Here is a 16,563-nt window from a genome sequence, read left to right as displayed (position 1 = left end):
GAAACACTCAGTGACGGACAGGTGAGCTACAGAAACACTCAGTGACAGACAGGTGAGCTACAGAAACACTCAGTGACTGACAGGTGAGCTACAGAAACACTCAGTGACTGACAGGTGAGCTACAGAAACACTCAGTGACAGGTGAGCTACAGAAACACTCAGTGACAGGTGAGCTACAGAAACACTCAGTGACTGACAGGTGAGCTACAGAAACACTCAGTGACAGGTGAGCTACAGAAACACTCAGTGACTGACAGGTGAGCTACAGAAACACTCAGTGACAGGTGAGCTACAGAAACACTCAGTGACTGACAGGTGAGCTACAGAAACACACTGACGGACAGGTGAGCTACAGAAACACTCAGTGACGGACAGGTGAGCTACAGAAACACTCAGTGACAGGTGAGCTACAGAAACACTCAGTGACAGGTGAGCTACAGAAACACTCAGTGACGGACAGGTGAGCTACAGAAACACTCAGTGACTGACAGGTGAGCTACAGAAACACTCAGTGACGGACAGGTGAGCTACAGAAACACTCACTGACTGACAGGTGAGCTACAGAAACACTCAGTGACGGACAGGTGAGCTACAGAAACACTCACTGACAGGTGAGCTACAGAAACACTCAGTGACAGGTGAGCTACAGAAATACTCACTGACAGGTGAGCTACAGAAACACTCAGTGACAGGTGAGCTACAGAAACACTCAGTGACAGGTGAGCTACAGAAACACTCAGTGACAGGTGAGCTACAGAAACACTCAGTGACTGACAGGTGAGCTACAGAAACACTCAGTGACTGACAGGTGAGCTACAGAAACACTCAGTGACAGACAGGTGAGCTACAGAAACACTCAGTGACTGACAGGTGAGCTACAGAAACACTCAGTGACTGACAGGTGAGCTACAGAAACACTCAGTGACTGACAGGTGAGCTACAGAAACACTCAGTGACTGACAGGTGAGCTACAGAAACACTCAGTGACTGACAGGTGAGCTACAGAAACACTCACTGACTGACAGGTGAGCTACAGAAACACTCAGTGACTGACAGGTGAGATACAGAAACACTCAGTGACTGACAGGTGAGATACAGAAACACTCACTGACAGGTGAGCTACAGAAACACTCAGTGACTGACAGGTGAGATACAGAAACACTCACTGACAGGTGAGCTACAGAAATACTCAGTGACAGGTGAGCTACAGAAACACTCAGTGACGGACAGGTGAGCTACAGAAACACTCAGTGACGGACAGGTGAGCTACAGAAACACTCAGTGACGGAGAGGTGAGCTACAGAAACACTCAGTGACAGGTGAGCTACAGAAACACTCAGTGATGGACAGGTGAGCTACAGAAACACTCAGTGACTGACAGGTGAGCTACAGAAACACTGAGTGACGGACAGGTGAGCTACAGAAACACTCACTGACGGAGAGGTGAGCTACAGAAACACTCAGTGATGGACAGGTGAGCTACAGAAACACTCAGTGACTGACAGGTGAGCTACAGAAACACTGTGACGGACAGGTGAGCTACAGAAACACTCAGTGACAGGTGAGCTACAGAAACACTCAGTGACAGGTGAGCTACAGAAACACTCAGTGACAGGTGAGCTACAGAAACACTCAGTGACGGACAGGTGAGCTACAGAAACACTCAGTGACGGACAGGTGAGCTACAGAAACACTCAGTGACGGACATGTGAGCTACAGAAACACTCAGTGACAGGTGAGCTACAGAAACACTCACTGACGGACAGGTGAGCTACAGAAACACTCAGTGACAGGTGAGCTACAGAAACACTCACTGACGGACAGGTGAGCTACAGAAACACTCAGTGACTGACAGGTGAGCTACAGAAACACTCAGTGACAGACAGGTGAGCTACAGAAACACTCAGTGACTGACAGGTGAGCTACAGAAACACTCAGTGACTGACAGGTGAGATACAGAAACACTCAGTGACTGACAGGTGAGATACAGAAACACTCAGTGACAGGTGAGCTACAGAAACACTCACTGACAGGTGAGCTACAGAAACACTCAGTGACAGGTGAGCTACAGAAACACTCAGTGACGGACAGGTGAGCTACAGAAACACTCAGTGACAGGTGAGCTACAGAAATACTCAGTGACGGACAGGTGAGCTACAGAAACACTCAGTGACGGACAGGTGAGCTACAGAAACACTCAGTGACGGACAGGTGGGCTACAGAAACACTCAGTGACAGGTGAGCTACAGAAACACTCAGTGACGGACAGGTGAGCTACAGAAACACTCAGTGACTGACAGGTGAGCTACAGAAACACTCAGTGACTGACAGGTGAGCTACAGAAACACTCACTGACGGACAGGTGAGCTACAGAAACACTCAGTGACGGACAGGTGAGCTACAGAAACACTCAGTGACTGACAGGTGAGCTACAGAAACACTCAGTGACGGACAGGTGAGATACAGAAACACTCAGTGACAGGTGAGCTACAGAAACACTCAGTGACAGGTGAGCTACAGAAACACTCAGTGACGGACAGGTGAGCTACAGAAACACTCAGTGACAGGTGAGCTACAGAAACACTCAGTGACAGGTGAGCTACAGAAACACTCACTGACTGACAGGTGAGCTACAGAAACACTCAGTGACGGACAGGTGAGCTACAGAAACACTCAGTGACGGACATGTGAGCTACAGAAACACTCAGTGACAGGTGAGCTACAGAAACACTCACTGACGGACAGGTGAGCTACAGAAACACTCAGTGACAGGTGAGCTACAGAAACACTCAGTGACTGACAGATGAGCTACAGAAACACTCAGTGACAGGGGAGCTACATAAACACTCAGTGACTGACAGGTGAGCTACAGAAACACTCACTGACAGGTGAGCTACAGAAACACTCAGTGACTGACAGGTGAGCTACAGAAACACTCACTGACGGACAGGTGAGCTACAGAAACACTCAGTGACGGACAGGTGAGCTACAGAAACACTCAGTGACAGGTGAGCTACAGAAACACTCACTGACAGGTGAGCTACAGAAACACTCAGTGACGGACAGGTGAGCTACAGAAACACTCAGTGACTGACAGGTGAGCTACAGAAACACTCAGTGACTGACAGGTGAGCTACAGAAACACTCACTGACTGACAGGTGAGCTACAGAAACACTCAGTGACGGACAGGTGAGCTACAGAAACACTCACTGACAGGTGAGCTACAGAAACACTCAGTGACAGGTGAGCTACAGAAACACTCACTGACAGGTGAGCTACAGAAACACTCAGTGACAGGTGAGCTACAGAAACACTCAGTGACAGGTGAGCTACAGAAACACTCAGTGACGGACAGGTGAGCTACAGAAACACTCAGTGACTGACAGGTGAGCTACAGAAACACTCAGTGACTGACAGGTGAGCTACAGAAACACTCACTGACTGACAGGTGAGCTACAGAAACACTCAGTGACGGACAGGTGAGCTACAGAAACACTCACTGACAGGTGAGCTACAGAAACACTCAGTGACAGGTGAGCTACAGAAACACTCACTGACAGGTGAGCTACAGAAACACTCAGTGACTGACAGGTGAGATACAGAAACACTCAGTGACGGACAGGTGAGCTACAGAAACACTCAGTGACAGGTGAGCTACAGAAACACTCAGTGACAGGTAGGGTTGGGTACCGAAATATTGACCGCCATTTCCTTTATGAAGTGAACCAGCCTCCCTGTCATCCCCGGACTGTGAGACAGACTCGGAGGAGCACAGGGATGTCAGTATTGTTTATGAAGCAGGGCATAGAAAATACATTATTTAAATGAAAATACAATTTATTTACTTTTACAAACAGTGAGCAGCTGGGCAGCTGCAGTATGTGTATTGCAGGACATGTGTGGTTGGACTCTGACCCACAGGCAGGTTGCAGTGTAACATCAGAGGAGACTGGGCCAATTGTACATTCTCAAACTGCACCACTTATGCTGCGTTCACACCGGACGCGATGCGATGTTTGGGGGCGGCGCGATTACATGTAAAGTCAATGCAGAGACGCGGACAGATGCGAATTCGCTCCGACGGCGAGCATGAAGCGGTGGACGCGGCGCGAATCACACGATTGAGGCGATTGAACTGTGCCGCGTCAAACAATGATATTCACCTAACTGTGTGCGACGCTTGAATTGAACATTGTGAACCCAGACATGACGGCGTTTGTTGAAATGTTTGTAGGACTTCCACAGAAGGTACAAAGCAGCAATAGTTGTTATATCCTCCATAGTCAAGGACAGAAATAACCTAAACGATCTTGCATGGAAGTGTAAACAACCTCAACTGCCCGTCAACGGCGCGGCGCGTCAACGGTATGTCTGTTTGAATGACGCGATAAAACAAACTGCAAGCCGCGCTGAAACTTGAGCGATTGGAGCGATGCGAATATTCGCATTGCGTGCGGTGTGAACGCAGCATTAGGACTAACTAAACAATGCAGAGATTATTTTAATATAATTGTATTCAATAACCGCAAGAAAATTAAACAGTATGAAGTGATTTTTTTTAAATAGGAATTCAGAGATTACTTAATGTTTTCATAAATATATTTTTCTCCTATTGAAATTGGAATGGGACTTTTTTTTACCCTCTCAAAGAACCAGAATCGAGAACCGAAAATAACCGGAATCGAAAAGCAGAACCGGAATCAGAACCTGAATCGTTAAAATCCAAACGATACCCAACCCTACTGACAGGTGACGGACAGGTGACTGACAGGTGACTGACAGGTGACTGACAGGTGACTGACAGGTGACTGACAGGTGACTGACAGGTGACTGACAGGTGACTGACAGGTGACTGACAGGTGACTGACAGGTGACGGACAGGTGACGGACAAGTGACTGACAGGTGACGGACAGGTGACGGACAGGTGACGGACAGGTGACGGACAAGTTACTGACAGGTGAGCTATACAGGAACACTAACTGACGGACAGGTGACAGACAGGTGACGGACAGGTGACGGACAGGTGACGGACAGGTGACGGACAGGTGACGGACAAGTTACTGACAGGTGAGCTATACAGGAACACTAACTGACGGACAGGTGACGACAGGTGACGGACAGGTGACGGACAGGTGACGGACAGGTGACGGACAAGTTACTGACAGGTGAGCTATACAGGAACACTAACTGACGGACAGGTGACAGACAGGTGACGGACAGGTGACTGACAGGTGACGGACAAGTGACTGACAGGTGAGCTACAGGAACACTAACTGACGGACAGGTGACAGACAGGTGACGGACAGGTGACGGACAGGTGACAGACAGGTGACGGACAGGTGACAGACAGGTGACGGACAGGTGACTGACAGGTGACTGACAGGTGACTGACAGGTGACGGACAAGTGACTGACAGGTGAGCTACAGGAACACTAACTGATGGACAGGTGACCGTCAGGTGACCGACCACCACAACTGACTTTTCTCTGACTGCTTCCAGGGAGGAGGGGTGCACGAGGAGCTCCAAGAAGATAAAGCAGACAAAGAAGATGAAAGAGGAAATATTGATGGGTTCAACCAGACAGAAACCGTCAACGGGACGACGAGCCGGCCCCCCCGAGACTTTCTGGAGGATTTCCTGCACAGGTGAACAAAGTTTTCTTCTTTGACAATGTCATCTTACAGCTCCTTTAGTGGTCGTAGTGGTCCTTCAGTGGTACTTCAGTGGTACCACTCATCCTTCAGGTGGTACCTCTAATCCTTTAGGTGGTTTCTTAAATCCTTTAGATCAGGGGTGGGGAACCTCCGGCCTCCGGGCCGTATATGGGCCGCGAGACCATTTGATACGGCCCTCGAGGTAATTTATAAACACACGCTAAAAATAAAAAAATTTAAGAAATCTAGACCGCAAAATAATTAAACAAGCGAGTGCCTGTTTTTCCTGGCCAAGGTCAGGGTCCTTGAACACAACATAAGCCTAACATGTCATCACGTGGTATATGTCTCGTCTGACAGGGGTGCAGAGTGGAGATGTTTCAACAACAAGGTGGAGGGAGAGCTCTCTCCTGTCAGACTGAGAGCCTCTGATAACCTTAGCTCAGGTGAGGTTAAGGACTCTCTGGGTGTTTAGATAGTTCACTTAGTCACTTATCTCAGTGGGTCTCAAACGGTTTGGTCACCATTTATGTAAACACATATTTCCATTTGAGGGGGGAGTGATTATTAAAATATGCATGAATAAAAAGAAAGAAAATGTTGACTAGGTGAAAAAAGGTAAGATACACTTTTAAAGTCTTTGCTGGTGCCTCAAAGAGGAGCAGGGGGAGAGGGGGGAGAGGGGGGAGACAGGTGAGGCTGGTTCAGGAGCCCAGACACACTCGCAACTTTAAATGAAATGAAAATAAATAAATAAACAAGTTTCAATGTATTTTCATATTGGAAATGGTATGTTGTTAGTTATGGCCATGATTTTATGATTATTGAAATGTATACAGTTCTGTTTCATATAGGTGTTTCCATAGATCTGGTCTCTTTATTTTCCCCTCAAAGTGCACCAGATTGATGCATTTAACTCCAAAATAAAAAATTAAATCTTACCGGGGGGGCATGCCCCGGACCCCCCTAGAGGATTTGAGGTCCACCCCCACTTAAGATATGTTCACATGGATAGGTTTCTATATATATTTGCACATTTCTTTTAAATAGTAACCCATGGCAGCAACGCTGTAAATATTGACAAATAAATCCAGAAAAATGGCACAAAAACTGGTAGTGGCCTGGCTGGGTGTATAATGTTTGAGTGTGTGTGTGCGTGCGTCCTTCAGGTGGTACTACTCATCCTTCAGGTGGTACTACTCATCCTAGAGGTGGTAATACTCATCCTAGAGGTGGTACCTCTCATCCTAGAGGTGGTACTACTCATCCTAGAGGTGGTACCTCTCATCCTAGAGGTGGTACTACTCATCCTATAGGTGGTACTACTCATCCGTCAGGTGGTAATACTCATCCTAGAGGTGGTACTACTCATCCTAGAGGTGGTACCTCTCATCCTAGAGGTGGTACTACTCATCCTATAGGTGGTACTACTCATCCTAGAGGTGGTACTACTCATCCTATAGGTGGTACTACTCATCCTATAGGTGGTACTACTCATCCGTCAGGTGGTAATACTCATCCTAGAGGTGGTACTACTCATCCTAGAGGTGGTACTACTCATCCTAGAGGTGGTAATACTCATCCTTCAGGTGGTACCTCTCAATCAATCAATCAATGTTTATTTATATAGCCCAATATCACAAATGTTACATTTGTCTCAGTGGACTTCACAGTTTGTACAGAATATCAGTATGACAATACGACACCCTCTGTCCTTAGACCCTTTGTCCTTAGACCCTCTGTCCTCAGACCCTCTGTCCTCAGACCCTCTGTCCTTAGACCCTCTGTCCTTAGACCCTCACATTGTACAAGGAAAAACTTCTGAAGAAAACCCATAGTTTTAAAGGGAACATGGGAGAAACCTCAGGGAGAGCAACAGAGGAGGGATCCCTCTCCCAGGACGGACAGACGTGCAATAGATGCCGTGTGTAAATTGAAAAGATAATACATTTGCAACATAGGTAGTCCAAATGTTTGGAAATGCATGTGTGTATAATAGGAAGATGAATCCACGAGGATATCCATCCAGGACCTATGATCCACGACCACAGCCACGACTCAAGATCCAGGGCTCGCGATCCAGGACAGAGGAGCGCAGGATCATCCATGACTCCGGATCCCGGCGTATATAGACACCAAAAAGAAAGACATGTGGGGAAGCTGGGTTAATTGGAACATGAGAGTACACAGGTATAGACAGAGAGAAGGAAGAAGTAAGATGTCCCCCGACAAACTAAGCCTATATCAGCAAAACTATGGGCTGAATCTAATCAGCCCTAACGATAAGCTTTATCAAAAAGGAAGGTCTTAAGCGCACTCTTAAAAACGGATAGGGTGTCTGCCGCCCGAACACAAACTGGAAGCTGATTCCACAAATGTGGAGCTTGATAAGAAAAGGCTCTGGCTCCCATTGTACTTTTAGAGACTCTAGGAACAACCAACAACCCTGCATTCTTGGAACGCAATGCCCTAGTAGGACAGTAGGGTATAATGAGTTATTTAAGGTAAGATGGCGGCTGCCCATTAAGGGCTTTGTAGGCGAGAAGAAGAATTTTAAATTCTATCCTGTGTTCTATAGGGAGCCAGTGTAAGGCAGCCAGAACAGGAGTAATGTGGTCCCTTTTCCTAACTCTGGTTAGTACACGAGCCGCAGCATTTTGAATCAGCTGAAGCCACTTGACTGACTTCTTGGTACACCCTGATAATAAAGAGTTACAATAATCCAGCCTTGAAGTAACAAATGCATGGACTAGTTTCTCTGCATCGTTTTGAGGCAAGATATGCCTGATTTTTGCAATGTTACGTAGATGGAAGTAGGCGGTCCTTGAAATTGATTTTATGTGGGCGTTAAAGGATAAATCCTGATCAAATATAACACCAAGATTCCTTACAGTCTCACTGGAGGCCAAATTAATGCCATCCATAGTTAGTATATCTTTAGATAGTTTGTTTCGTAGATTCTTCGGGCCAAGTACAATAACTTCAGTTTTGGTCGTGTTTAACATCAAAAAGTTTAAGGTCATCCACGTTTTTAAGTCCTTGAGGCAGTCTTGAATTTTATTTAGATGATTCATTTCATCAGGCCTGATTGATAAATATAGTTGAGTATCATCCGCATAACAATGAAAGTTTACAGAATGATTCCTTATAATATTGCCTAACGGAAGCATATATAATGTGAACAAAATAGGTCCGAGCACTGAGCCCTGTGGCACTCCATGGCTAACTTTGGTTTGCGTGGAAGATTCATCATTGACACGTACAAACTGAGAGCGTTCAGATAGATAGGACCTAAAGCAGCCTAAAGCAGTTCCCTGTATGCCAACTAAGTGCTCTAGTCTTTGCAATAAGATATCATGGTCGATAGTATCAAATGCAGCACTGAGATCGAGCAAAACAAGAATAGAGACACGTCCCTTGTCAGAGGCTATTAGAAGGTCATTTGTGACTTTAACCAGAGCTGTCTCTGTGCTATGATGTGTTCTAAAGCCAGACTGAACATCTTCAAATAAATCATTGTTTTTTAAGTAATCAACTGTTTTGCGACCGCTTTCTCAAGAATTTTTGAGAGGAACGGAAGATTAGAAATAGGTCTATAATTGGCTAAAACCTCTGGATCGAGGTTGTGCTTTTTAAGAAGCGGTTTTATCACTGCTACTTTGAATGATTGTGGAACATAGCCTGATAATAAAGACATATTCATAATATTTAATAAATACGTGCTAATTAATGGAAAACCTTCCTTCAACAGCTTAGTTGGAATTGGGTCTAACATACACGTTGATGGTTTAGAAGAGAGAATCATTGAATTTAATTGTTCAAGGTTTATGGCTGAAAAGCATTCTAGTTTACTATCTAGTGTAATATTAGAACTTACGTTTCTGGGAGCTGTTGATAACACTATTCTGGTCAAAGGCAAGAGGTCATTAATTTTGTTTCTAAGAGTAACAATGTTATCGTTAAAAAAGCACATCAAATCATTACTACTGAGTGCTATGGGAATAGAAGGCTCAATCGAGCTGTGGCTCTCTGTCAGCCTGGCTACAGTGCTGAAAATAAATCTTGCATTATTCTTATTCTCATCTATTAATGAAGAGTAGTAGGCTGCTCTCGCTTTACGCAGTGCTTTCTTATATTCATTGAGAGTAATATGCCAAATTAAACGAGATTCTTCAAGTTTAGTGGAACGCCATATCCTTTCAAGTTGTCTCGACTTTTGCTTTATTTTGCGGGTTTGGGCATTATGCCATGGAGCTAATCTATGTTGTTTTATTTTCTTCTTTTTCAAAGGAACAACAGAGTCTAATTTTATTCGCAGCGCATCTGTAGCACTATCAACAACATGATCAATTTGGGGTGGTGTACATTTTGTATAAGTTTCCTCCCTTACATGCAGACATGCTATCGAGTTAAGTATTGGTGGAATCTCTTCCTTAAATGTGGCTATAGCACTAACAGATAGGTTTCTGCTGCAGGAGCTTTTGACTAATGCTTTGTAGTCTCGTAACAGTACTTCAAAAGTTACTAAGAAATGGTCGGATAAAGCAGGATTATGCGGTTCGACTAATAGTTGCTCAATTTCAATATCATAAGTCAGAACAAGGTCGAGAGTGTGATTATAGCAGTGGGTTGGTTTATTTACACTCTGACAAAAACCAACAGAATCTAATATAGAGTTAAATGCAACAGTAAGGCTATTTGTATCATCGTCAACATGAATATTAAAGTCACCTACGATAATGACTTTATCTGTTTTAAGAACCAACGTTGATAAAAACTCAGAGAATTCAGATAAGAAGTCTGAATAAGGACCTGGTGCACGGTACACTGTAACAAATAAGATTGGCTGCAAAGTTTTCCAGGTCGGATGCGTAAGACTAAAAACGAGACTTTCAAAGGAGGTATAATTTAATTTTGGTTTAGTATTGATAAGTAAACTTGAGTCAAAGATTGCTGCAACTCCACCTCCTCGGCCCACGCCTCTCATCCTATAGGTGGTATTACTCATCCTAGAGGTGGTACTACTCATCCTAGAGGTGGTACTACTCATCCTAGAGGTGGTACTACTCATCCTAGAGGTGGTAATACTCATCCTATAGGTGGTAATAATCATCCTAGAGGTGGTACCTCTCATCCTAGAGGTGGTACTACTCATCCTAGAGGTGGTAATACTCATCCTAGAGGTGGTACCTCTCATCCTAGAGGTGGTACTACTCATCCTAGAGGTGATACCTCTCATCCTAGAGGTGGTACTACTCATCCTAGAGGTGGTAATACTCATCCTAGAGGTCGTACTACTCATCCTTCAGGTGGTACCTCTCACTCTATAGGTGGTACTACTCATCCTAGAGGTGGTAATACTCATCCTAGAGGTGGTACTACTCATCCTTCAGGTGGTACCTCTCATCCTATAGGTGGTACTACTCATCCTTCAGGTGGTAATACTCATCCTAGAGGTGGTAATACTCATCCTAAAGGTGGTACTACTCATCCTATAGCAGTGGCGTTTTCTCCTGGAGGCCAAGGGAAGCCAGGCTTCCCCTGTTTTTTCGATTGTAGTTATATAATTGTAATAAATAAATAAAAACACTTGGTTTAGTTTCGGAAATTCTTTGTTGTGTGTTGCTGCCGGTCCATCTCTCCCCCATTCTCATTGAATATTTTACAAAGAGTGAAACAGCGCCCCTCTAGATGTTATGGTGGAACAGTAGATTGCACTCACTGTTGTGAGAGGAGGCTAGCCGAAATTGGCTTCCCTTGGTGAAAAAAAATGGAGGGATTGACCAATCAGACAAGGCTCACGTCATGCCCCTGCCAACCTGTGATTGGTCAGGGCCATGCCAAGGGAAGCCAGAGGTGGCTGGCTTCCCTTGCCTCACAATCCAATCAAATCGCATCAACTTAGTGTTGCAGTGACGCATCCTAAAATCCGGAAGTAAGCTGCTCTCGGTTTCCCTCGACAGAAAGCAATGAGATTTCTCCATAGGATTTTGGAAAATAGCTCGAAATAAGGTCAGTGTAAAACTAACCTGTTAGATAAATGCACGTTGTGTTCAGTCGGATAATATCCACATGTCTACCCTACTTTTATCATTTTCGAATCATAAATCTAATCGATAGAAGATAGACACTGCACCACTCTCACCGCCGTTAGAAAGTAGCAAGCAACTGAAGCAAGTGCAATTATGGAGGGTGGAGATTTGGAGTATTTACTCAAACATAATTGTACTAAACTTCCACTACAGCAGCAACAACAAATACAATCTGATGACAGGCCGATGCCCAAACTGGAGCTGTGTACAGAGAGGAACAAAGGAGCGAATCGGACGTAAAATGTTAAAGGTCTCCTGATTTAGTTTGTGAATGAATGCTTATTAGAGTTTGGGCTGGAGAGTGCGCGGACCTGTCGGTTAGATAACAGGCGTGTGTAAGTCCTGCATCTGTATGATACAAATGTGTGTAAAATGATACCGGGTGCTGTAATCACTCATCTGGTTACATTATTACATTGACCACCACACCCCCCCCGACCCAAAAGAAAAGACGTATTATTGGCTTCCCCTAATTTTTTCCCCACGCCACGCTACTGTCCTATAGGTGGTACTACTCATCCTAGAGGTGTTAATACTCATCCTAGAGGTGGTAATACTCATCCTATAGGTGGTACTACTCATCCTATAGGTGGTAATACTCATCCTATAGGTGGTACTACTCATCCTATAGGTGGTACTACTCATCCTATAGGTGGTAATACTCATCCTATAGGTGGTACTACTCATCCTATAGGTGGTAATACTCATCATAGAGGTGGTAATACTCATCCTATAGGTGGTAATCATCATCCTATAGGTGGTAATACTCATCCTATAGGTGGTAATAATCATCCTAGAGGTGGTAATACTCATCCTTGAGGTGGTACTACTCATCCTTTAGGTGGTACTACTCATCCTAGAGGTGGTAATACTCATCCTATAGGTGGTAATAATCATCCTAGAGGTGGTACTACTCATCCTTGAGGTGGTACTACTCATCCTTTAGGTGGTACTACTCATCCTAGAGGTGGTAATACTCATCCTATAGGTGGTAATAATCATCCTAGAGGTGGTAATACTCATCCTAGAGGTGGTACTACTCATCCTTTAGGTGGTACTACTCATCCTAGAGGTGGTACTACTCATCCTAGAGGTGGTAATACTCATCCTATAGGTGGTAATACTCATCCTATAGGTGGCACTATTCATCCTAGAGGTGGTACTACTCATCCTAGAGGTGGTAATACTCATCCTATAGGTGGTAATACTCATCCTATAGGTGGCACTATTCATCCTAGAGGTGGTAATACTCATCCTAGAGGTGGTACTACTCATCCTTTAGGTGGTACTACTCATCCTAGAGGTGGTAATACTCATCCTAGAGGTGGTAATACTCATCCTATAGGTGGTAATACTCATCCTATAGGTGGTAATAATCATCATAGAGGTGTTAATACTCATCCTAGAGGTGGTAATACTCATCCTATAGGTGGTACTACTCATCCTATAGGTGGTAATACTCATCCTATAGGTGGTAATAATCATCCTAGAGGTGGTAATACTCATCCTAGAGGTGGTACTACTCATCCTTTAGGTGGTACTACTCATCCTAGAGGTGGTAATACTCATCCTAGAGGTGGTAATACTCATCCTATAGGTGGTACTACTCATCCTATAGGTTGTAATACTCATCCTATAGGTGGTACTACTCATCCTATAGGTGGTAATAATCATCCTAGAGGTGGTAATACTCATCCTAGAGGTGGTACTACTGATCCTATAGGTGGTACTACTAATCCTAGAGGTGGTAATAATCATCCTAGAGGTGGTAATACTCATCCTAGAGGTGGTAATACTCATCCTATAGGTGGTACTACTCATCCTAGAGGTGGTACTACTCATCCTAGAGGTGGTAATACTCATCCTAGAGGTGGTACCTCTCATCCTATAGGTGGTACTACTCATCCTAGAGGTGGTAATAATCATCCTAGAGGTGGTAATACTCATCCTATAGGTGGTAATACTCATCCTTCAGGTGGTACCTCTCATCCTAGAGGTGGTACTACTCATCCTTTAGGTGGTGCTCGATGGCCTTCGGTTTGTTCTAGTGGTATTAGATGTATTTTGGTTGGTTGTATTGCGCTACCATGTTCCATGTCTCCACAGGTATCTCTACTCTGATAGGCTGAAGGTCTTCGGTCCTCTAATCATGGGCATCGGGATCTTCCTTTTCATCTGTGCGAACGCCGTCCTGCATGAGAACCGAGACAAGAAGACGAAGGTGATCAACCTGCGGGACATTTACTCCACGGTCATCGACCTGCACAGCCTCCGAAAACCCAACGCCTCGTCCTCCGTGGTGAACCCTCTCAACGGACTCGTCAACTACGTCCAGTCCAAGAGCCTGGAGACCAAACCCAGGGCTTACCCCGCCTCGCTGAGCCGGAAGGAGGGGGGGGGAGGAGGAGGAGAAGGAGGGGGAGATGTGATACCGCTGTCCAAAGGGGGAGGTGATGGATCTCAGGATAATGGTGGAGGTGAGGAAGGAGACCCGGTGTTCAGTATCTTCCAGGATCAGCCAGCTTCTCCCCCTCTCCCCCCATCCTCCCATAGGCTCTCCCTCCCCCCCAGCTTCAACCCCCCCCAACTCTCCCTGCAGAAGGAGGTGCTCACCTCCTCCACCCTCCCCCTGCGCCGCCCCCGCGCCGACTCCCCCTGCAGGAGGCACTCGGATCAGGGGGGGAGTAAGAGGGATTACTTGAGGAGTGAGCGGGAGGTTAATGCATGTCCTCCCCCTCCCCTCCCTCAGAACTCATCAGCAGCTTCCTGCAGTTCCTCAAGTCTCCACAGGGAGGTGCCATCAGGATCCCTGTCTCACCTCCTCCTCCCCCACGCCTCCCCACTCTGCAGGAGGCGGAGCCTGCCGAGCGGGGGGGGGGTACAGTAAACTGACTCACGGCGAGGACGAGTCATTTGAGTCTACGTCATCGCATCACATGGGTCAGAGGTCGGGGGAAGTGACATCACACAGGAAGTACTCCAACAAGGAGAAGCTGAGGATGATCTCACAGGAGGCGGGATGGCCAATCAGGAGCTGAGTCTGTGATTGACAGCACAAGTCTTTGATGACATCACACCAGGAAGTGGTCTTTATTTCTGCTGCCGGAGGAATCACATGTTGTAGCAATAAGGAAGTCTTCCAGAGCGACCAATGGCAGCTTGTTAGAAACTGACTCAGCACATCGTCCGGTTTCAGATGATCATCCACAGACAGGTTTCTTTAAGACTAACGGCGCGTGTCCATTGGACGTGTTTCTGGACTCCTGATTGGACAGGATGTGTCCGGTTGTTTAATGAGTAGTTTGCTGAAAGTGAACTTGAGGTGTAACGACCCTGAACCTGTCCTCTCTGAAGACTCGAGACCAGTTTCCAGAGACCCTGGACCGCTCTGATCTGCAGGACGTTTTTTACATTATGAAGACTCCCAGAATGCCTTGCACGGATTTCTAACATAGCTAATGAGTGGGGGCCATGTTGGACCCTGTGGACTCGAACCGGGACTCAACAATCCTATTGTTTTAAACAATTTGCTTTATGCTAATGCAATGCATGCTGGGATCAGCGCTGTGCCAGAACTGGTTTCTATTTTGCTTTTATATTTAGTTTGGTTTTATACAAACTGGTTTCAGCTGGTTCCCCGGAGGAAGGTGTTCCAGTGATAATCAGCAGGGGGCGCTCACAGATCGGGACTCACTGTTTACATCTGTGTTGACAGAAACCGGACAGTTTGTTCTCCTCTAAGCACAATATTAACTTTAGACACAAACAGGAGGGTTTGGACTGCAGGGAGTGAACCCTGAACCTGAACCGTGTCGGGGTTTAGACCTCTGATGATAAGCTGTGAATCCCTTTACTGTCGGTCCATCAGCACGAAACTGATAAATATACTCTGAGGTTTAAATGAGTCCAACCAGACTTCCTGTTGTTTCTTCCTGTTTCCTGTGAGTCAAACTCAGAAATCAGAATAAAGCACATTATTAACGTCTTTATTTCCACAGATTGACTTGTTTCACAGAAGGGCGTACAGTTATCAGTCAGATACAGATTCAACATTTCCTCCAGTGTCATCAGCTCTGTTAGCTCAGACTACAAACACATGTTTATCCTGTTTGAATGAAGCATGAACTACACATGATGTCAGTATGATATAAAGGAACATATAAGGTCGTTCTGTAGCCTGTAGTTTACACACCTGTCAGTCTACTGAACAGGTGTTTGTTACCTGTGTTATTGTCATGTCACATGGTCTACAGCAGTTAGGGTGAGACCCCCATTTCCCTCGTTAAATACTGCACATGTTTTCCTGAAATAAGATCCCAGAGTACGGGTCACTTCCTGTGACTAACAGTTCCCCCCCCATGACTCAGTTAATGTGGGCGTGTCAGCAGCATCGTCCAATCACAAACAGCTTCCAGGTTTTCCAGGAAGTGATTATCCCTGCAGTTATTGCTCCTCAGTGATCAGGAGGTAAGCCCCACCTCCTGGCTGCTGCTATTGGTCACACAGCTCAACGCCTCGTCCACTTGATGAGCGTCTCCGGGGATCGGTACAGGAAGATCAGTTTGGCGTAGAGCTCCTCCTCCAGCTCCAGCTCACCTGTCTCTCTCACCTGGACAACAGAAGGCCAATCAGAACACATCACAGCATCCAATCACGTCCTCACACAGCTAACGAGGCCATCAAACAGCATCATCTGGGACCCAAAGCATACTCTAACAGAGAATATGAACTGCTACCATCTGATGGAGATTCACTAAAGTCAGCCTGAAGCATCCTCTCAGTGAACACAGAGCTACAGATCAGATGCACGCTGA

The 16,563-nt window shown here is 45.7% G+C and overlaps 2 protein-coding genes across 2 annotated transcripts in view; one reads left to right on the top strand and one right to left on the bottom strand.

Annotated features, from left to right (window-relative positions):
* Positions 1 to 5,502: 5,502 nt before the first annotated feature.
* On the top strand, positions 5,503 to 15,734 carry LOC117561258 (transmembrane protein 200C-like; the record flags this gene model as incomplete). The annotated part of the gene is given in 3 exon segments (XM_034238548.1): positions 5,503 to 5,648; positions 13,856 to 14,623; positions 14,625 to 15,734. Coding segments are annotated over 3 exon segments (1,077 nt in total), but the record flags the coding sequence as incomplete, so codon positions are not given.
* The window catches only part of LOC117561257 (piezo-type mechanosensitive ion channel component 2-like), a gene marked incomplete at its 5' end in the record, with an annotated part of 26,896 nt that continues 26,052 nt past the window's right edge, over positions 15,720 to 16,563 (bottom strand). Inside the window, 1 exon segment of the mRNA XM_034238547.1 lies at positions 15,720 to 16,358. Within this exon segment, the coding sequence (XP_034094438.1) occupies positions 16,257 to 16,358 (102 nt within the window).

This window comes from Gymnodraco acuticeps, unplaced genomic scaffold, assembly GCF_902827175.1.
Source record: "Gymnodraco acuticeps unplaced genomic scaffold, fGymAcu1.1, whole genome shotgun sequence".
NCBI lineage: Eukaryota > Metazoa > Chordata > Actinopteri > Perciformes > Bathydraconidae > Gymnodraco > Gymnodraco acuticeps.
This window is presented reverse-complemented; position numbering and strand designations above follow the sequence as displayed.